General features: G+C 38.1%; 1 protein-coding gene across 3 annotated transcripts in view; it reads left to right on the top strand.

Moving 5' to 3' along the window:
* Window positions 1–22,082, top strand: part of LOC129503466 (chromatin remodeling regulator CECR2) — a 169,558-nt gene that overhangs the window by 108,964 nt on the left and 38,512 nt on the right. For all 3 annotated transcript variants that reach the window (XM_055315567.1, XM_055315568.1, XM_055315566.1), the window contains exons 3-6: window positions 16,645–16,828; window positions 18,023–18,162; window positions 19,147–19,251; window positions 21,655–21,704. In XM_055315567.1, the coding sequence (XP_055171542.1) occupies window positions 16,645–16,828; window positions 18,023–18,162; window positions 19,147–19,251; window positions 21,655–21,704 (479 nt within the window). The remainder of the gene's footprint in view (window positions 1–16,644; window positions 16,829–18,022; window positions 18,163–19,146; window positions 19,252–21,654; window positions 21,705–22,082) is intronic.

Here is a 22,082-nt window from a genome sequence, read left to right as displayed (position 1 = left end):
ACATTGGCATATTTGAAATCATTAATGATTATAGAGCTGGGTAAATTGTTGTGATGTCAGAGGCAGGTAAAACACGTGTGGAGTATCAGCCCCAGATTTGATGTACAACTGAAAGATCTAGAAATATGGCAGAGTAACCTGCTCCCATCCTGCCAGTTTGGTTTCATTGTCTTGACAACCTCAGCTAGCATCATGGACCATGAAGAAGCAAGAGAAAAACACACAGGAGGGGAAATCCTGAGATTCTTTTTTCTAGGGATGTAATATATACATGCAAATAAAATGCCTCAATGGAAAAACAAAACAATGAAATATTGCTGTTTGCAATGACATGGATCAAGTCAGAAGGTGTAATGCTAAATGAAACAATTCAGTCAGAGAAGGACAGATACTATGAGGAACAAAACAAAGAAACAAAAAAAACGGAGAAAATAAACCAAGAAACACTCTTTACTATAGAGAACAAACTGATGGTTGCCAGACTGGGGAGATACGTGAGCAGTGGGTGAATAGGTAAAGGGGACTAAGAGTATACTTACTGTGATAAGCACTGAGTAATGTTTACAATTATTGAATTACTATATTTTACATGGGAAACTGAAACTGATATGACACTGTATTTTAACTATGCTGAATTAAAATTAAAAACTTAATAAAATTTCAAAAATTCAAGTTTTTTTAAAAAAATCAAATACAGTATAGAGTGGGAGTCCCCATTCCCTTCCTAGACATGAGGTACAGGATGAGCTGTACTAACTAGGTCTATTTTTCACATAGTATACCTAGAGGTAAAAATTGCATTTATATATTTCAGAATGTATTTTTCTCATCAGAATTGTTTTGGCTCTCATCACATGCAGATACCCAGTTTCATTCTGTCATCTGTTCCTTCTACGTCCTCTTCACAGTTTTTACCTTTGTAGACTGTACAGAGGACAGTGCATGCTCCCCTTCCACAATGCTGAATCATAGCAGCTTTTATAAATACATTTCCTCCTTATCACAACTTTGTGTCAGTTACTCCTACATGATTCCTTGTGAAGTGAGGGATTAATTTCTTTAAAAAAAAAAAGTGACCTCAGTCAAATATAAAGTTTCAAATACTTGTAATGGAGAAGAGAGAACGGAGTATTTCCCCTTGCCTCTTGCCAGCAGCTAATTCTTTGACTTTTCTGCTATTGAAGGAAGATATGAGAGTCTCAGATGGATGGAAGGAAAAAGAGCCCAGGGAGCTCAGTGTTTTCAATATTGACTATCCTTGGGTGTGGGGTGTGGCAGCACAGGCCTTACCAGTAGTGATGGAGTTCTTCCTTAAAAAGCAGAACCTGCTGTTAAATGCTGGGGCAGGTAGGTAAGCAGTTTTGTTTGTTTGTTTGTTTGTTTGTTTTTAAAGATTTTATTCATTCGGGATCCCTGGGTGGCGCAGCGGTTTGGCGCCTGCCTTTGGCCCAGGGCGCGATCCTGGAGACCCGGGATTGAATCCCACATCGGGCTCCCAGTGCATGGAGCCTGCTTCTCTCTCTGCCTGTGTCTCTGCCTCTCTCTCTCTCTCTCTCTGTGACTATCATAAATAAATTAAAAAAAAAAAAGATTTTATTCATTCATTCATTCATTCATGACACATAGAGAGGGAGAAGCAGGCTCCCTATGGGGAGCCTGATGCTGGACTTGATCCCAGGACCCCAGGATCACAACCTGAACCAAAGGCGGGTGCACAAACACTGAGCCACCCAGGTGCCCCAGATTTTCAGCATTTTTCAAAGCACATTCTGCTACACACACCTGTAAGATAGCGGAGTATTATGGAAAACATAATCGGTAATTTTTGTCTGTTTTAAATACAGGTGAAATAAAAAATATTTCTGGATGGCCAAATAAATTTGGGAACTAACAGCCACAAGATTTAGAATTAACTGTTCTGGAGTGAGGCTCTGACCTCTGCCTTTTAAAAACTTGTTATTGTTGGGGTACCTGGGTGGCTCAGTTGGTTAAATGTCTACCTTGGGCTCAGATCATGATCTTGGAATCCTGGGATCAAGCCTTACATGAGCTCCCTGGTCAGTGGGGAGTTTGTTTCTCCCTCTTCCTCTTCCCCTCCCCCCTGCTTGTGCGCTCTCTCTCTCTCTCTCTCAAATTTTAAAAAATCTTTTAAAAACTTGTTATTGGGATGCCTGGGTGGTGGCTCAATGGTTTAGTGCCTGCCTTCGGCTCAGGACATAATGCTGGAGTCTCAGGATCGAGTCCCACATCGGGCTCCTTGCATGGAGCCTGCTTCTCCCTCTGCCTATGTCTCTGCTTCTCTCTCTCTCTCTCTCTCTCTCTCTCTCTCTCTCTCTGTCTCTCATGATAAAATAAAATATTTTTTAAAAATTAAAAACTTGTTATTGATGTGTAATATATACAAAGAAAATTGTATATTCTGTAGTTATACAGCTCAATGATTATTCACATTCTGAACACCTCTGTATGATGAGCACCCAGACAAGAAAGACTACTACAATGGATTTTACTTTTTCCATTGAAAGGAATTGACCAAAGTGATAGTCATTTTGTCCCACAAGTGGAATCCACTAGCATTTAGAGTCAATGCATACTTTCTGAAGTTTTACTTTCATCTCATCCTATAGAAAGAGAAATTTGGACAAAGGAATGCTTGACTTTTTTGGTTCCAAGATTTACCTGTTGTGGGGAGCTAAGGCAGTTACTTGATTTCTTTGTGCCTAACTTGCCTCACCTCAGAATGATAATAGTACCCACTAAAGTTATCATGAAGAGTAAATGAAATAATTTGTAAGAAGCCATAGAACAGTCTTGAGCTAATAAGTATCAATTTATTATGTCAGTAAATGTAGAAACATTCTCATAGTTTCTACACATGCTGAGTGGAAGGTAGACATTGATTCCAGCAGCTTTCCAATGTTACCTTTTTTTTTTTTTTTTTTTTTTAATTCATGAGAAACACAGAAGGAGAGAGAGGCAGAGACACAGGCAGAGGGAGAAGCAGACTCCGTGCATGGAGCCCGATGTGGGACTCAATCCCCCAGTCTCCAGGATCACGCCCTGGGCCGAAGGCGAAGGCGGCGCTAAACTGCTAAGCCACCAAGGCTGCCCAGGTTTGCACCTTTAAACCTGGGTGACTCAGTGGTTGAGATCTGTCTTTGGCTCAGGTCGTGATCCCAAGGTCCTGGAATTGAGTCCTGCATCAGGCTCCCAACAGGGAGCCTGCTTCTCCCTCTGTGTCTCTGCCTCTCTCTGTGTCTCTCATGAATAAATAAATAAAACTTTAAAAATAAATAAAGTACACAATCAGTTTGCCAGCCCGTTTTCAGAAAACTTAAAGATTACTATTCTAGTTTCCATTAACTCACTCTAGTCTTTAAACTGGCTTATGGAATCCCTATTTGTTCTTGTCAAACTGAGATTTGTGCCCTTCCTTATAAAATTATACTTTTCTGTTTATCCTTACTATCCTCGACCCTGCTGTAAATGTTTTTCAAGAACTCGTATTTAACCTAAAATAAATTCATTTCTCATCTTTTAAGGTTGAGATATTTGAGTCACAGAAAGGTTAAATAACTTGTCCAAGGTTATACAGCTGGTAATTAATTGAGGACAAATTTGATCCCTAGCAGTGTAATCCTAGATCTCCAGCTCTTACCCACAGTTCTTTTCTATGAACAAATTAAAAGAACGTTAAAGAGGATTTTGGAGTACCTGGGCGGCTCAGTCAGTTAAGTGTCTGCCTTGGGCTCAGGTCCTGATCCCAGAGTGCCAGGATTGAGACCCACATTGTGCTCCCCACTCAGCGAGTGGTCTGCTTCTCCCTCTGCTCTTCACCCCACTTGAACACATTCTCTCTCTCTCTCAAATTTTTGATACAGTAATGTGGTTTTTTTAACTCATTAACCTACTCTAGCAGCCCACTTTATATCTTAAGATTACTATCTTCTTAAGTATTCATGATTCTAAATGATTATTTTGAGATATTTATGGTGTCTGTAATGTGATATGAAAATACCTGATTTCTTTCGACAAAAAAATAGACATGCTACTATTTTTTCCCCTACATTCGTAATTGAACAGAATGTAAAGTTTCAATTATAGACTGGTTAAAAGTTGGTATTTTCTCAGCCAGGATCATGAACCACCTGACTTGTATCTGTAGACCTTTCCTTTAAGAGGTTTTTCAAATTTCAAACTAATTTGCAATTCAGAATTAGTGTCTTAGAAGTAAAAGGAACTTAGAATCATTTAGTACAGTTTTTATTTTGTTTTAACCTGTGAGGAGACACAGAGTAGCAAAACTGTATCTAAATTACTGGACTCTCATTTCTACACGTTCTGTCATACACTGTTGTGATGTTTGCTCTCACAGATGTTTAAACATTTTCAGGGTAGCACAGTGGGATTCAGTTTCAAGTCTTTGGTTTGGCCTGGTATGATTTATATTTTTTTTTTTAATTTTTATTTATTCATGATAGTCACAGAGAGAGAGAGAGGCAGAGACACAGGCAGAGGGAGAAGCAGGCTCCATGCACCGGAAGCCCGACGTGGGATTCGATCCCGGGTCTCCAGGATCGCGCCCTGGGCCAAAGGCAGGCGCCAAACCGCTGCGCCACCCAGGGATCCCCTGATTTATATTTTTTAGAAATTTATTGTGCCTGAGGGACATTTAGAATAAAGTCTCAGTTCAAAAGTTTTTCAGGAATTTTTTAATTGTGTTACCAAGGAAGAATGGTCATGTCCATCATCTGCAGGGGATATGTTCCAAGACCCCCCCATAGATGCCTGAAACTCAACAGTATTGAACCTATTGAGCGTGCGCACGCACGCGCGCGCTCTCTCTCTCTCTCTCTCTATATATATATATATATATGTTATTTTTTTCTTTATGTACTTATGATAAAGTTTAACAAATTAGGCACAGTAAAAACAAATTTAAATAAATCCTTTAAGCAGAGTAAGAGACTCAACAGTAACAATAAAATAGAGCAATTATAACAGTCTACTGTTGTGTGTGAATATGCACACACAACACATGCGCTCTCTCAAAATGTCTTTACTCACCTTTCTTACAGTGATGATTTGAGATGATAAAATGCCTACATGATGAAATGAGTAATGTAGCATTAGGCTACTGTTGATAAGTCAGAAAGGGGATCATCTGCTTGGACCTCAGGTAACTCAAACTTTGGTATGTGAAATCGCAAAGATAGGCCTACTACCTCTGAATGGGTGCTGGATGTAGCAGTTGGACTCCGAGGAGGGTCGCTGGAATTCTGTGGGATCCTCTATGCCTTTGTATGATCCCTTCCCCTCCTCCGCCTGTGGGTAGGATATGCTCCTAACCAATAGAATTTGGGAACACTGATAGGATGTCACTTCCCTTGTTATTTTATACTGCATGGGACTCCATCTCACTATCAGATGCTGTAGAGACTCTTACTGCTTTTATGAAGTAAGCAACCATGTTGGGAAAGCTCACATGGTTTGGAACTGCAGAAGCCTCTAGCAGTGGAGGGTCGGCCATATCACAGCCATAGCACAGCCAAAACATCCACAACACATCCACGTAACCATTGATCAGAATCAGGCCAGAAAAAAAATGTTGAGCAAACAAAGCAATTCATAAATATATGGACCAGTGATTTTGTTTCTATAAAGGTAAAACAAGGAAAACTAAATGAGGATAGATATATTTGGGAAACACATAAAGAAAAGGAAGGGCCCCTGGGTGGCATAGTCCTTTAAGCCAACTCTTGGTTTGGGCTGAGGTCATCATCTCAGGGTCCCGGGATTGAACCCTACCTTGGGTTCTGTGCTCGGCAGGGAATCTGCTTCTCTCGCACTCTCTTACAGTTCTCTCAAAAATAAGTTTGGTTAAAAAAGAAAAATCAAGGCAATGATTAATACAGTTTAGGAAAGTGATTCTACCTGAGGGAGGGAGACTCTATAGCTTAGGGATAAGCATAAATGATAATAACATGTAATGTAGTAATTCCCAATGCTCAGGGAGTATTAGAATCGATCAGAGGACTTGTTAAAAGACAGCTTGCTGGCCCTACCACTAATTCAGTATGTTGGGATGAGGCTAAGAACTTGCATACAAGTTTCAGATGATGCTGACCATCGTTGAAGATCCATTAATCTAAGAAACTGCTAATTTTCTGTTTTGTTTTTGTTTAATATTTTATTTACTTATTCATGAGAGAGAGGCAGGGACACAGGCTGAGGGAGAAGCAGGCTCCGTGCAGGGAGCCCAGTTTGTGGTACTCGATCCCTGATCTCGGAATCACGACCTGAGCCGAAGGCAGACGCTCAACCACTGAGCCACACAGGTGTCCCCAATTTTGTTTTCTTAAACTTGATGGCAGATGGGTTCTTTGTTTTGTCTTTGCAGTTTCTTTGCTGATTTACCCCCCTCCCTATGTAAACTTAAAAGGAGAGTAACAGACTTTGTGTTGGTAACATACTTTATATGGCTTTCGAAACACTCCATACTTTTCCTCGTGTTATTCTCCTTGGAATTGCAATTCTAGCCAATTGGTTTTATAGGCCTGTATCAATAAGAATACTGTAGGCAGGGATCCCTGGGTGGCGCAGCGGTTTGGCGCCTGCCTTTGGCCCAGGGCGCGATCCTGGAGACCCGGGATCGAGTCCCACGTCGGGCTCCCGGTGCATGGAGCCTGCTTCTCCCTCTGCCTGTGTCTCTGCCTCTTTCTCTCTCTCTCTCTGTGTGTGACTATCATAAAATTAAAAAAAAAAAAAAGAATACTGTAGGCATTTAAAGTGACTCATCAGCTGGTTTCTGTCAGCAGCACTTTTTTTTTTTCTTCATTGGCAAGTAACCTAATTGAGCATGGGATTGGAAATCAGGAACTTCTGGTTTGCTCTTAGCTGTCAAAGTGGAGATAGGATTGCATCAAACGGTGTCTTGAGCAGTGGTTTAAGTAAGCCCTATAAAAATATCCTCTATTAAATATTCATTGTGATGATGTTTAACACCAAATGATTTATTTCCCTTTTATCACTTTTAGGAAAGTGCTTATTTGGTTACCTAGACTAATTTGTGCTTCAGTGTGGTCTTTTTTCCCTTTCTTGTGGCTTCCCTCAAAGTAGAAACTCATAAAATCATAAATTTTACTTCTCAGTATAAATTACGTACCTAACATTCTATAATAGCTTCTCTAAAGACTCTTAAACATTTAGTATTTGATTTGAGAGTCCCATCTGCCCTCTATAGAAATATGTATCTTTTTGGAAATTACAGTATTTAAAGTACTTCTGTGAAATGAGTTTGTTTAAACTCATCTTTATTAAGATATTTAGATACAATAAAATTCACACAATTTAAGTGTACAGACTTTTTTTTTTGGACAAATGAATACACCATGATATCTTCTTAAAGATAATAGGACATTTCCATCCCTGCAGAAGGTACCCTTTGCCATTAAATCTATCCTACCCCTCTACATTGCAGCCCACACTATCACTGTTCTGATATTTGTCACTGTAGATTGTTTTATTTTAACTTATTCCAGAATTTTATATGAATGGGGTCATACAGTATGTACTTTTGTGTTCATGTGGTATTCATTGATACTGCTGTTTTAATCAGTAGTTTGTTTTTTTGGGCAGAGCGAGTCTTAAATTGTATTCTAGTGAAGAAATATCACAGTTTATCTGTCCACTAATTGATGGACTTGTATGTTGCTTCCAGTTTGGATCTCTAAATCAGCTATGAACATTTGCATACAGATATTTTTGTGAGCATATATTTTCATTTTTCTTGGGAATTGCTGGGTCATAAGAGTATAGTTAAGAAACTGCCAGACTATTATCTAAGTATTTGCGAAACGTTTATATTCATACTAACAACATGAACAGTCCGTTGTGCCACAACATTTGTTGTTTTTAACTTTAACCAGTTTTTAATTTTACTCAATCTAACATGTATAATGTAGTAGCTCTTTGTGGTTTTAATTTGCACTTCCCTGATGGCTAGATATATAATGAGTTATGAATATTTTCTCCTGGCTTGCCTTTCCATTTGTTTTACAGTGTATTTTTGAGAAATGGGAAGTTTTTGTTTTGTTAAAGTCTAATTTATCAGTTTTTTTCTAGTATGTTTCATACTTTTTCTTTCCTAAGAAATCAGGACCTACCTATATCAAGAATTTTTTCTTCTAAGAGTGTATTTTAATTTTAGCTTTTTGCAGTTGGCATGATGATTCTTTTTTCTTTTTTCAAAGATTTTTTTAAAATTTTTATTTATTTATGATAGTCACAGAGAGAGAGAGAGAGAGGCAGAGACACAGGCAGAGGGAGAAGCAGGCTCCACGCACTGGGAGCCCGACGTGGGATTCGATCCTGGGTCTCCAGGATCGCGCCCTGGGCCAAAGGCAGGCGCTAAACCGCTGGGCCACCCAGGGATCCCTTTTTCAAAGATTTTATTTATTAATAGAGACAGAGAAGCAGAGGGAGAAGTAGGCTCCATGCAGGGAGCCTGACCTGGGGCTTAATCCCTGGTCTTCAGGATCACACCCTGGGCTGCAAGTGGCGCTAAACTGCTGCGCCACCAGGGCTGCCCTTTTGATGCATTTTGAGTTAATATTTGTATTGGGTGTGAAGTAGAAAGTTGATATTCCTTTTTTTTTCCCTTATAAGTATCATATATATATTCAACACATTTCTGGACTCTGCCATATTCCTATGATCTGTATGTCTTATATTTACACAAATACCAGATTTTCTTGAAATTAGTGAATTCTCTAACTTTGGGCAGGGGTGTTTTTTCATTGTTTTGACTGTTCTAAGTTTTTGCATTTCCATATAAATTTTAAAACAGCACGTTAATTTCTTGGGAGGAAAAAGGCATCTTGCTAGAGACCAGTAGACATTTTTAGCAACATCGAATTCCCCTGTCCTTGAACATGATACATAGGTTTCTCCATTTGTTTATCTTCTTTAATTTCAGTAATGTTTTTTAGGTTTCACTGTGAAAATACTTTCCATTTGCTTCCAAGTAGTTTATATTTTTGATGATTCTGTAAGTGGAATTACATAAAAATTGTTATTTATTTATGTATTTATTTATTGTAAAAGCATGCAGGTGCTGGCACATGAGTTGGGAGGAGGTGCAAAGGGAAAGAAACTTAAAGCATACTCTGTCCTCAGTGCAGAGCCCAACATGGGGCTCATCTCTCCACCCATGAGATCATGACCTTAGAGGAAACCAAGAGTTGGGCACTTAACCAACTGTGAGCCATCCAGTGCCCCCCCCCCCAATTTTTATTTTCTGTTTATTTGTTCTAAATAAAATGCTATTGGTTTTTGTACATTAACCATGTTTTTATAAGCTTTACTTTCTTATTTTGGAGAGTGAGAGTGGAGGAAAGGAGCTGAGGGAGAGAATCTCAAGCAAACACCCTGCTAAGCTTGGAGCCTGCTGCAGGGCTGTATCTCACCACCCATGAGATGATCATCTTCTTCTCCTCCTCCCTTCTCTTCCTCCTCCTCCCTCCTCCCTCCAGCTTTTGATTATTATTGATTCACTGTCTTTAATACATGAAGGCTGTTCAGGTGTTCTATTTCTTAAGTCCTTTTTGACAAGTTATTTTGCATTTTTTAAGGTATTTGTCTATTTTATCTGAGTTTTAAAATTTATTTCCATGATGCTGTTCATAATATTCTACTATCCTTTTTTTTTTTAAGATCTTATTTATTAATTCATGAGAGACACAGGCAGAGTGAGAAGCAGGCTCCATGCAGGGAGCCTGATGTGGGACTTGATCCCTGGACTCCAGGATCACACCCAGAGCCTCAAAGGCAGATACTCAACCACTGAGCCACCCAGGCATTCCATTTCCTATCCTTTTAACGTCTGTTTGATTTGCAGTGATATCTCCACTTTTCATTCCTGATATTCTAATTTGTTGTTTCTCTCTCCCTCTTTATTCTGCAGGTTTATCAACTTTGCTTTTTTGTTGTTGTTGTTGTTATAGCACAACTTATATATTTCAAATGGACAAAAAATTAGTATTGTTTACAGTATCTTAAGATGAATTGCCTTTGAATGGGAGCTTCCTTTCCAGTACTTTTGAGGTCTATAAGATATCTAGCAAATGTACTACTGTGGAAAATGACTGCCTAAATCGAATGGGGCTGGGGAAGGGCCTGTGGTTTCTCTCTTTATTTATTTATTTATTTATTTATTTATTTATTTATTTATTTATTTATTTATTTAATAAATTAGTTTTTATTGGTGTTCAATTTACCAACATACAGAATAACACCCAGTGCTCATCCAGTCAAGTGTCCCCCTCAGTGCCCGTCACCCACTCACCCCCACCCCCCGCCCTCCTCCCCCTTCACCACCCCTAGTTCGTTTCCCAGAGTTAGGAGTCTTTATGTTCTGTCTCCCTTTCTGATATTTCCCACACATTTCTTCTCCCTTCCCTTATATTCCCTTTCACTATTATTCATATTCCCCAAATGAATGAGAACATAGACTGTTTCTCTCTTTGTTTAATTGCTGTAACACTGTCCTTCAGGCAGTCTAAACATGAAAACTTGAAAAAAAAAAAAATCCTTTCTTTAGACATCATTAGGTGCCAGAGCTTTTGCAGGACAACTTTGATGCTTTGTGAATTCTGCCATTTTGCTAGCACTGATATGGCTCTTGGGTCCACCACTCCATTAGAACTATTAAGTCCATTCATATCAATTTTTGTTACAAATCTTACAATGGGGGGGGTGCTTCTGGGTATTTAAGTCCACATTCTATTTTAAGGCTGTATATTCAGTTTTCATAAATTGGCCAAACCCGTGGTGGCTGTGTCTTGCATCACAAGACAACAAAAGTTTATCAGCTTTTCAAACATTTATTAAGGAACCAATGTTTTATTTGACCTGTTTGCTTGTTTTCCATTTTATTGATTTATTTTTAGTTCCTTCTATTTACTTTGGCATTATAGCTTGCTCTTCTTTTTCTTCAGTCACAATATTGTTTTTGAGACTTTTTGCCCTTTCAGTACAGGTATTTAAATTAGCTGTAACTTTGCTTTTATTTTAAGTCCCAGGTTATGGTTTAGCACAGTGAACATTTCATATGCAATTGAGAAGAAAATACTGCAGTTTTTGAGTATAGTATTCTGTAAATGTCAATTAGATCATGTTATAGTAATTTTGAGATCTGTGTTCTTGGTACTGCTTTTGTCTACTTGCTAAATTAATGAGAAAGATGTTAAAAATATCTGTCTATATTTGTGGATTGTTTCTCCCTTCTGTCATGTTTTTTTCTGTGAATTCTGAGGTTCTGTTGTTAATGCATGCCTGTAGCTTTGTTATATATTCCTGGTGAATTGGCCTTTTGTCTTCATCAAACTACTTTGTTATTAATGCTTATTCTGCCTAATCATTTTCTGTCCTGTTTATCTTTTTATATTTAAGTTGTATCTATTGATGATATCCTATAGTTGGTCTTGGGTTTTTTTTTTTTTTTTTTCTACTCAGTCTGGTAATTTCTACCTTTTAGTTGGGATATTTAATCCATTTACATCTAATGCAATTTTTGGTAAGGTTGGTTTTCTACTTGTTCCTCTGAGTGTTGTGGGTGTTTTTTTTTTTTTTTTTTGTATAAATGTACAATTCATTAGTTTTTCGTATAGTCACAAAACTGTGTAATCATCACCACTATCCAGAGCATTTTTATCATTCCCAAAAGATAGCTCATACCTGTGTTAGTCAATCACCATTTCATCCAATCTCTAATCCTAGGCAAACACTGATCTATCTATTTCTATATTTTTTCCTGTTTTAGATATGTTATAAGGGTAATCATACAATATTTTCCTTTTTGTGTCTGGCTTCTTACCTAGTGTGCGTTCAAGACTCATCTGTGTTGTAGCATGAATCAAATACTTCATTTCTTTTTATGGCTGAGAAATATTCTCTTGTTTAGATAGAGGTTTTATTTATCCTTCAGTTCGTGGACATTTCCACTGTTTCGGTTTTTTGGCTATTGTAAATTATGCTATATATATACCTTTGTGTATACATTTTTGTATGGATGTATGTTTTCATTTCTCTTAAGTGTATACCTAGGAGTGGAATGGTTCAGTCATGTGGTTATTCTGTGTTTAACTTTTTCAGTAACTTGCCAAACTTTCCAGAGTGGCTATACCATTTCACATTCCCACTGACAGTGTATAGGGGTTCCAATTTCTCCACATCCTAGTCTTGTTATTATCTTTTAGTTTTCATTCTACTCGTGGGTGTGAAGCGATATTTCGTTTGGCTTATGTTTTCAAATGACTGATGGATGGTGTTGAGCATCTTTTCTTGTTCCTTCTGATTTTGTTCCTCTTTTGACCTGTAAGTGCTTTCTTTTGGGGTTGTTTTTGTTAGTACTTCACTTCATTTCGTCTGTTGGTTTTGTGTGTATGTGTATTGTAGTGGTTCTGGAGCTAGCAGTGTATATACATCCTTAAATTATCAGAAGCTATTCAGGGTTGTTTTTTGTTTTTTTTTTAAGATTTATTTAAGAGAGAACATGTGAGCACGAGTGGGGGAGAGGGTTGGAGGGAGAGGGAGAGAGAATCTCCGACAGACTCCACAAGCCTCATGCAGGGCTCAATTTCACAACCATGAGATCATGACCTGAGCTGAAATTAAAAGTCCACCACTCAGTGGACAGAGCCACCTAGGCACCCCAACTATTCAGAATTCTTCTTGTATTTTTTCACATCTTACACCTGGCACTAAAGTTTTCCTACTTTATGCCAGTAGCATTTAGGGTCCCATGTGGCTTCCATTTAAAAAGTATTTCATCTTTTTAAGGATGATTACATATTGATTTCCAGTTGACTTTTGTTACTTTCCTGTTACCCAAAATAAACATTCATGAACATCTATAAAATCTATATTATATACATGTTTCTCTGCTAAAAGATATATTTTGTATTTTAGTCCTATTTTCCTTTAACTTAAAATTACCCTGATTTTTAACGTATCCTGGTTGTTATATTGATTGTTGTCCTGGTTGTTATATTGATTTTACAATATGTTGGGCACAGGAGCCACTATATGGCTCTAAAGAAATCATGCTATTAAAATTTTTTTGTTCTGGGTCTTTTTCTGACCTAGAATAAACACTTTGGGGGCAGCCCTGGTGACTCAGCGGTTTAGCCCCGTCTTCAGCCTAGGGCCTGATCCTGGAGACCTGGGATCGAGTCCCATGTCCTCCCTGCATGGAGCCTGCTTCTCCCTCTGCCTGTGTCTCTGCCTCTGTGTGTGTGTATCTGTCATGAATAGATAAATAAAATCTTTAAAAAAAAAATAAACACTTTGTCTTTATAAAGCCTTTTACTTGTTGCTTTTTTTTTTTTTAACTTGTGCTTTACTTGGAACCCAAACCTTTCTCTCATTTCAGTGCTCATGTACTCATGTGGTTTAACTGTTTCCATGTATTTCATCTGCTTTACAAACAGTTGTAGCCAGTAGAAGGAATGTAATTTCTTCATTTAGGTCTCCATTGTGCTATGCATGTTGACATATCTTAATTGTTCCCCTGCAAGTAGACTGTCTCCAAGAACAAACAAATGCCTCAAAGAACCCAAGAATCTTCTTTCATCTGCATCATTTAACGTAGGCTGGAGATATTAAACTTTGTTGTATCCTCAAGAGCTCTGCCTGCTCCAGGCAGCTGAGACTCGTGTTAATGTATTTTACTGAGGTCGGCCTTGTTAACATTGGCCTTACCAGCAGAAGCATGTACTATCTGAAGCATATTGCTGGGGTTTTAAGAAATAGCTAATTTTGGGAGTCTGGAAAGGTGATAATCACATATTCTCTCTTTCATGCACAAGTTATAATAAGGAAAAGAGTGATATTTAAGAGAATTTGGAACTTTTTCAGACAAGAAACAAAGTGAAACGGGTTGTGTGTTCATAACCTTTGGTTAGTTTGATCTTTCTGTTAACCACATTCTATTGAGACATTTCATTGTAATTAAGAATAATTTCAGAAAGATGAGAGATGTTTAAGTCATTAAGAGAGAATTGCACTGAGTTGCATAGATGAATGTCAGGAATGTTCCAGCAGTCGTCAGCAGCATAGTACCCCTATACTCCTCTTCCTTCGAGTAGCAAAATCTGAAAGTGTACACAGAATTGTGTGTGTTCTTATTTCAGGCTGAGAGAGTATATGGTCTTAATCAGATTCTTTTTTTTTTTAAATAGGTTATGTAGGTTATTTTTTTTTTAATTTTTATTTATTTATGATAGTCACAGAGACAGAGAGAGAAAGAGAGGCAGAGACACAGGCAGAGGGAGAAGCAGGCTCCATGCACCGGGAGCCCGACGTGGAATTCGATCCCAGGTCTCCAGGATCGCGCCCTGGGCCAAAGGCAGGCGCCAAACCGCTGCGCCACCCAGGGATCCCTCTTAATCAGATTCTTTTTTTTTTTTTTTTTTCTTAATCAGATTCTTAAAGAGCTTTATGTCATATAGAAGATTAAGAACCACCAAGTAGAAGATGTTAGCCTGATTTTTGGCTTCCTGCAGCCAAAAATTTTTATTTCAAATGCCCTTAGAAGTTTTTTTCCCCATTTGAATTTCTAATGCTTAATGTCAGGGACATAGCTATGCAAGAAAAATGAATTATCTCGAATTCTAAGCCCTAATGTATCTCTTGGTAAGGTGGTATGGAGATGTCTTAAGAAAATCTTTAGCAAAAGCAATGTAATTTAAACTGAGTGAGATAATAGTGCTATTGGAAAGGAATCTCAAACATGCACTTCTCTGAGACAAGAAGAGGCTTTCAGACAGATTGTAGGCACAAAGAACAGCACTGTTTGTACACATTCAGTGTTTGCAGGACTGGTATGCCGGTTGTCTTTGCCTCACACTGGAACTAGAACTTTCTCTGTCCCTAGCCTGGCCCATCCTGTTTACTGCCACATCTCCCAGCAAAACTGCCATTCTAAAAATTATCTCAATATCATAGATTTCCATATTTTACTGCCGGAAAAGCATGCCTTGTTGTTTGGGGCATTTTGATGCGCATCAGAAATTCTAGGAAGCCTGTGGTAAAGGGATTTATTACCAAAGAGCGATTGTCCTCTTCATACTCCTTGCTACTAAAAAACAATTTTCAGAACATACTCTGTTTTCTTTTTTTTTTTTTTCCTCATAGGGAGCAATACCTTTTTCTTTTTTCTTTTTTTTTTTAAGATTTTATTTATTTATTCATGAGAGACACAGAGAGACACAGGTACAGTCAGAGGGAGAAGCAGGCTCCATGCAGGGTACCTGACGCGGGACTCCATCCCGGGTCTCCAGGTTCACACCCTGGGCTGAAGGCGGTGCCAAACCGCTGAGCCACCCGAGCTGCCCCCCCCCCCCCGTTTTATTTTCAAGTTCACCATTGCCACACTACATGCTTTTGACTGCCTGTTTGAACTACTTTTTGCCCAACTCTCCTTCCTGAAGGAGGTAGCACCAGCTTCGCCGGCAATGGAGAGAAGAAGCTAGTCCAAACCCACTAAGGTTCCAGGCAGGTATTCATATGCTAGTGCTCATGCTTTGAATGTGAATGCTACAATTAGATCACGTTTGTGAGAGCCTTGATATTCAGAGGTATTATGTTGCATTTTGATAAGCTCACATGTTCACATTTTCCCCAGTTGAGTATCAATAGTGAGGAAATAGTTTTTTCTCTCTTTGAAAAGCAAAATGTTTAATTTCTTATTTGCCTAAGGCCCTTTGACTTTTTTTCATGAATATTTCCTCTGACTTTTCTACAACTATAACTACCACAGATTGTCAGTCAACATGGTTCATGCCTCGTTTTAAAATTACATTGACATATATAATATATAGCTTCTTTAGAGCTCCTTGCTTAGTGAGGGAAAAAAAATTAAATCACACAGTAGGTGAAATTGTATCCAGATTAATTAATAGTTGAAAGATAGAATAACCATCTAACAACTAAACAGCTCTTTATTATATTATATACAAGGCACTTTTGGGTACTAATCAAAATGAAGTTGTAGAATTGCTAGTCCTACTAATCAGAAAAATTTAAGTTGACATCAAACTGTCTCAAATGTTTCCTATAGAAAACTTTTCAAAATGTAGAATACAGTATTTTTTAATAAGCCTTAGAGTTTATGTAACAGGATATAAAATTATAGTTGCGTGTATTGGAGTAGCTGCTTATAATCGAGACAGCTTTTTTCAGCCTTTCCTTCTTAACCTGAAACATAATTAATTAGGCTAGGCAAACATTTTTTTTTGTTTGCCATCTCAATTGTGGACCTAATTTTGAAATGCAATCCATTCATAAACTTTTATCTATTCATCAGAACATGCTGTTGGTGGCTTAAGGTAAAGTAACCTATTCTGTGAGGAAACCCTCTTAACATATTTATCTTTTGGAATTTCACAACATACGGTCCAGGTAGGTATTATAACAACATGAGGCTTCAGTAAGGAGCTTTCAGATCCTTTCTATTACTGCTTTTTTATTTCCTGCTTTCTATTTAAGATTTGTCAGCTGTCAAACCATCAGTTCTCTCCACCTTTCCCACTCCTCCTCTGTATTTTATATTAATATATGTTTGTGTTTGGGGCCATTTGGTAGGCCTCAGACATTCCACAGTTACTTAGAGGACATCATCAACTACCGCTGGGAGCTTGAAGAAGGGAAACCCAACCCTCTGAGAGAAGCCAGTTTCCAAGACCTGCCCCTTCGAACACGTGTGGAAATCCTGCACCGCCTCTGTGATTATCGGCTAGATGCAGATGATGTATTTGATCTTCTCAAGGTGCTTAACTAGAAAGCCCTTTTCCTAGAGTACAAAAAGCCAGCAATCAGGATATAAAATTTGAAGATGTTAGGAAAAGCCAGAGTTTGGCTTTTGTTACTAGTCTTGGGACTCTTAATTGACAATGAAAATGTAGCCAAAGGAATCTAAACCATACATTTAGATAGATGACTGTGCATTATTTTGGTTTAATTCCTAATTTGGTTTTGTCTTCCCTTATATGGCTGAGTTCCAGCTGACAAAGGACAGTCAGAGGCACCTATTTATTCTGTCAACAGCCAAAATTGGCAACTAAATTAGCCACTGAATTTTATTTCCCAAGATCTGAAATTTGATTTAGCATGATGGTAATATTTATTGAAAACTACAAAGACTTTAAATGATATGTGAGTGAGGTTCATCCCTACTAGATACATATGTACATAAGTACATATGATACATATGTACACACACACACGTTACAAAACATATGTTAGAGAAGGAAGATGTAGATATCTTCCCCCTTTTATTCTACTATTATCTGTTTTAGAAGTCTATCTCAGAGGGAGGGCATGGACTATTATTGCTTTTCACTCATAGGGAGGTCAGTTTCTAATCCTGTTCAGTCAGAAATGATTAAATGTGTTGATGACTTCTCAGTTCAGCCCTGCTCTTGGACATGGTATAAAATCATTGTGCAATTTAAGCATAGTCTTTGCTGAGAACTCAAGTTCTTGAATAGCAGTGGGAAGGCCAAAATAGGTCAGACCCTGGGGTAAATTGCAAGCTGTATTGCTGGATCTCAGTTATAATAAGAGGTTACTGTAGGTTACGATGGACTTACAATAGAGGCTCATGTGGGACAAAGCTTTTACAAGATTGGATTCTACTCTCTTGTGATTGTCTTTTCTTTTGTGGATGCACACTTAAGTCCAAACCAAATATATGTTTACAAAAATTCCTTTTTGTTGTTTTGTTGGTGAAATGTGGGCAGTGATAGGAATAGGAAATGTTAGAAATATTTCCATATCCTACTTCAAAGAAGGTACTGCTTCCCATTCTTTCTGTGTTTCATATGCCCTGGTTTTTCCATAAGATGCTTAGGCATTTTAGAATATGAGGTATAGCTGACTGTAAATTTTGAATCCTCGTTTTAGTTGTCCCCTGTTTTGTTTCTTATTTCCCTAAACCTCTTTTCCCTATTCTTCTCCCAAGGGTCTGGATGCAGACAGTCTCCGTGTGGAACCATTGGGCGAAGACAGTTCCGGAGCACTCTATTGGTATTTCTATGGAACACGAATGTATAAGGAGGACCCGGTTCAAGGAAAATCCAATGGAGAACTCACGTTGAGCAGGTATAATCTTTGAGGCCAGCACTGTGATAGCTACTGTATAAAATGTGAAAAAAAAGGAATACGTCTTGGGGATCCCTGGATGGCTCAGCAGTTTAGCGCCTGCCTTCAGCCCAGGGCGTGAGATCCTGTAGTCCCGGGATCCAGTCCCACATCGGGCTCCCTGCATGGAGCCTGCTTCTCCCTCTGCCTGTGTCTCTGCCTCTCTCTCTCTCTCTCTCTCTCTCTCTCTCTCTCTGTCTCTCTGTCTCTCATGAATGAGTAAATTAAAAATCTTTCTAAAAAATGGATACATCAGAATTCTGCAGCACACATTTTTTTTCTTATGAAGGATTAGATGTAACAATGTGCCTGTCAAGAGTTGGCAAGGAGTTACTTCATACAAAAATTAAAAGGAAGTCATAACACAGCTTCTGCTATTAGTGGTGAAAGATACTGCTGTTTGTGATGAGGTTCTTGATTTGAGGTGCCTGTGGAGTTTCACTGCCATAACACAGGCCACTCTCTACAGCAAGATGCCAGTAGTACAGTCACTTCCCAGTGGCAGTTGTCCTTTTGTAATGGGTTGAGAACTCCGTTTTTCTACTAGAATTAATGATCTGCTACATCAGTGTAGGACCAGGAAGGCCTTAAAGGATGCCTGAAATGTGACCCTTATTCAGTGCTTCCTAGGTGAGGAAGAACCACAGAATGACACTATTGTCTTGTTTTATTTAAACTTCATTATTCCTGGGAGCACTGTTAACTATTAGGGAAGTGTTAGTTCATACTCAGATTTTAATATTATAAAGTGTCGGTGTTTGGCTGCACATTCTAATAAAAGAGGAGAGAAGATAGGGAGTCATCCTGCTCTTTCCCAGTGACCACTGCATTTAATCCTTTTTTGGTGAACTCATGACTAGAAAAACTGTAGCTAATAGTTTTAAAAGCATATGTAACACATCAATTCTATTACAGAACATTTTGATTTAATATACTATTTTTTAGGGAAAGTGAAGGACAAAAAAGTGTCTCCATTGTTCCTGGGAAAACAGGAAAAAGAAGAGGAAGACCCCCAAAACGTAAGAAACTTCAGGAGGAGATTATAGTGAGGTAAGATATCTGTGTTAGTCTGTGCCAGTCATAAACCCACATGCTTATTAGAAGGGGCCTTAATTTCACTTGTCCTTTCATCCCTGATTCTCCCTTGTGCCATGGGAAGAATATGGGACTTAGATTATGGAAACCTGGGTCCAAATCCTCCTGAAACGAGCTAATGTGCAATCAGTGAAGCCCTATCTCTATGACCTACCCTCTCTAAGCCTATTCTTTTATTGGACAATAGGGATACTAGTAAAAATAAGGATTAGGTTGAACAAGATAATAAATATGACAGTGTAACAGACTGAAAACTGCATGACCCACTGGAAGTGCTCAGTATGTATTAACTTTTAAAATTGGTTGTACCACACATTTTTTCAGAGTAATATAGACCAAGTTATTCTAATTAACCACTGACTAATAATCAGCATTTTACCAGGATTACATACAAGTTTAGGAGTTAATTCTTTCCCTATAAGGAGATTTTAGTAGCAAATATGCATTAGTATGTTTAGAATACAACTTCTTACAATATGGAACAGGTAAGATTTTAAACATTTTTATACTCTTTATATTTAATTTTAGCAAGGAAAAAGTTTCTGTTACATTTGGGAAATTTTATTTTATGCATAATGATCTTTTAGGAAATTCCACCACATTAATCTTAATATATAAGAATTTTAAAAACCTGGGACACCTGTGTGGCTCAGAGGTTAAGCGTCTGCCTTTGGCTCAGCGCAAGATCCCAGAGTCCCAGGATCAAGTCCACATTGGGCTATCTGCATGGAGCCTGCTTCTCCTCCCTCTGCCTATGTCTCTGCCTCTCTGTGTGTGTCTCTCATGAATAACTAAATTATCTTTAAAGGCAAAAAAAGGAATTTTGAAAACCTGGCCCAAACTGTAAATACACTTTCTGTAAGGATCAGATTTATCATTATACACCTATGGAAGTTAGATTATATTCTTAAAATTTCTAGTAAAAGAACAGACTGATTCTTCCTTCTAACTTGTAGAACTACTAAATAATCTAAATGTATAAAGCAGGCCAGATTTCTTGTTGTTGCTGATTAACTATTAAGTATTGATTTCTAGCCATCAGATTATAAATCAATCAATCAGGATTTGTTTGTTTGTTTTAAATCTAAGAATCAGTGTTCCACTTAACTTTCCAGAAATCAGTTTTGTGAGAAACACTCTATAATCATGTTCAATACACAGGACACCTGTTGCAGAATTTTATTGACAATCTACAGTTTCTTATAGATTCAGAAAACTGTTTTATAACGGTCTCCATTTGCCTGTTAAGTACTAACAATTAGGATGCCTTAGCATTGGGATATGGAATCATTTTAACAAGCGTATGTGGACTTGTACTACCCTCTACTGGTGATTTTATTCTTCAAAACTCTTTATCCAGTACAGTATTTAAATATTTTTTGATTAGGGATGCCTGGGTGGCTCAGCGGTTGGGCATCGGCCTTTGGCTCAGGGCGTGATTCCAGAGTGCTGGGATGGAGTCCCACACTGGGCTCCCTGCATGGAGCCTGCTTCTCCCTCTGCCTGTGTCTCTGCCTCTCTGTGTCTCTCATGAATAAGTAAATAGAATCTTAAAAATAGATAAATATTTTTTAATTAAATAAAATTTAAAATTTGGTTCCTCAGTCATGCCACATTTCGGGTACCTTTGCCACATGTGGCTCATGGCTGCCATGTTGGACAGTGACACTACAGAACATTTTCATTTTCACAGGACATTCTATGGAACAGTAATTGAAAACAAATATCCACAGAGAATGACCTACATGTTTCAGGGTTACAAAGAACAATGATACTTCACACTATTGTGCTGAACACATTTGTACTTTACAATTTAATCTTCAACATACCTGTATTGTAGGCATTATTTTTAGCTCATTTTACAGGAAAGTTAATTTTCCAAGGCCACATGGTAAGAAGCAAGCCTTAATAGGGGCAGTCTGACATTTGAGCCTGTGTTCTTAATCTCTGCCTTATAGGAGATGAAATTGAATATGCCTTACCTTCAGTATAGCCCTGATCAGGGAGGAGGACGTTAGATTCCCTAGTTTGGAGCGAGGAGGAGGGATTTAATTGTTAACACTTAACTCCTCTGTTTGATTTCCCAAAAAAAAAAAAAAATGTTTTAAAAAACTTAATATTTTCCTGTTATATAGGATGTTACTATTACATAGGGTTCGTATATATCAGTCTTTCCCCTCTATACCAGCACACATACATCAAGGTGTGCCGTTACTCAGTTATTCTTCCCCTTAATTTTGTCCTCTACAAATGTACACACTCCTTATATTACATTAATTGGGTCTAACTTGTAAGGGGAGCACAGAACAATTTTAGACACATCTGTTTTAATTGGTGTCTCCTTTCCCTGTGTTTCAGTGAAAAGCAGGAAGAAAACTCCTTGGCATCTGAGCCACAGACAAAAAATGGTAATGACTTTTGTTGGAATTTAGAAAAGACTAAGTAAATATGATTGATTTATATTATGATGGTAACTCATTTTCCCGAGTTCTGTAGAGCTGTTAAGATGAATGCAATATAGCCTCACTGGCCTCCATGCCCTTCCTCAGTTCTCTTCATCACAATTCACCTCTGCCCATCTCTCCATCTCATGGATAACTGGAAATCTTCACTTGTGCCCTCTAACCTGGCACAGTGGAATGGACACCAAACATTTGAATGAATGAGCAAGTTCTCAAAGAGCTGTCTTTTTTAATGTAAAATGCTGTATAAGGAAATCTGTTGGTTTTCTAACCTATATTTCAGTTCTGTGATCCAAATTGCATAAAACTGGGAGGGGTGGTAGT

This window comes from Nyctereutes procyonoides, unplaced genomic scaffold (assembly GCF_905146905.1).
Source record: "Nyctereutes procyonoides isolate TBG_1078 unplaced genomic scaffold, NYPRO_anot_genome, whole genome shotgun sequence".
Lineage (NCBI taxonomy): Eukaryota > Metazoa > Chordata > Mammalia > Carnivora > Canidae > Nyctereutes > Nyctereutes procyonoides.
This window is presented reverse-complemented; position numbering and strand designations above follow the sequence as displayed.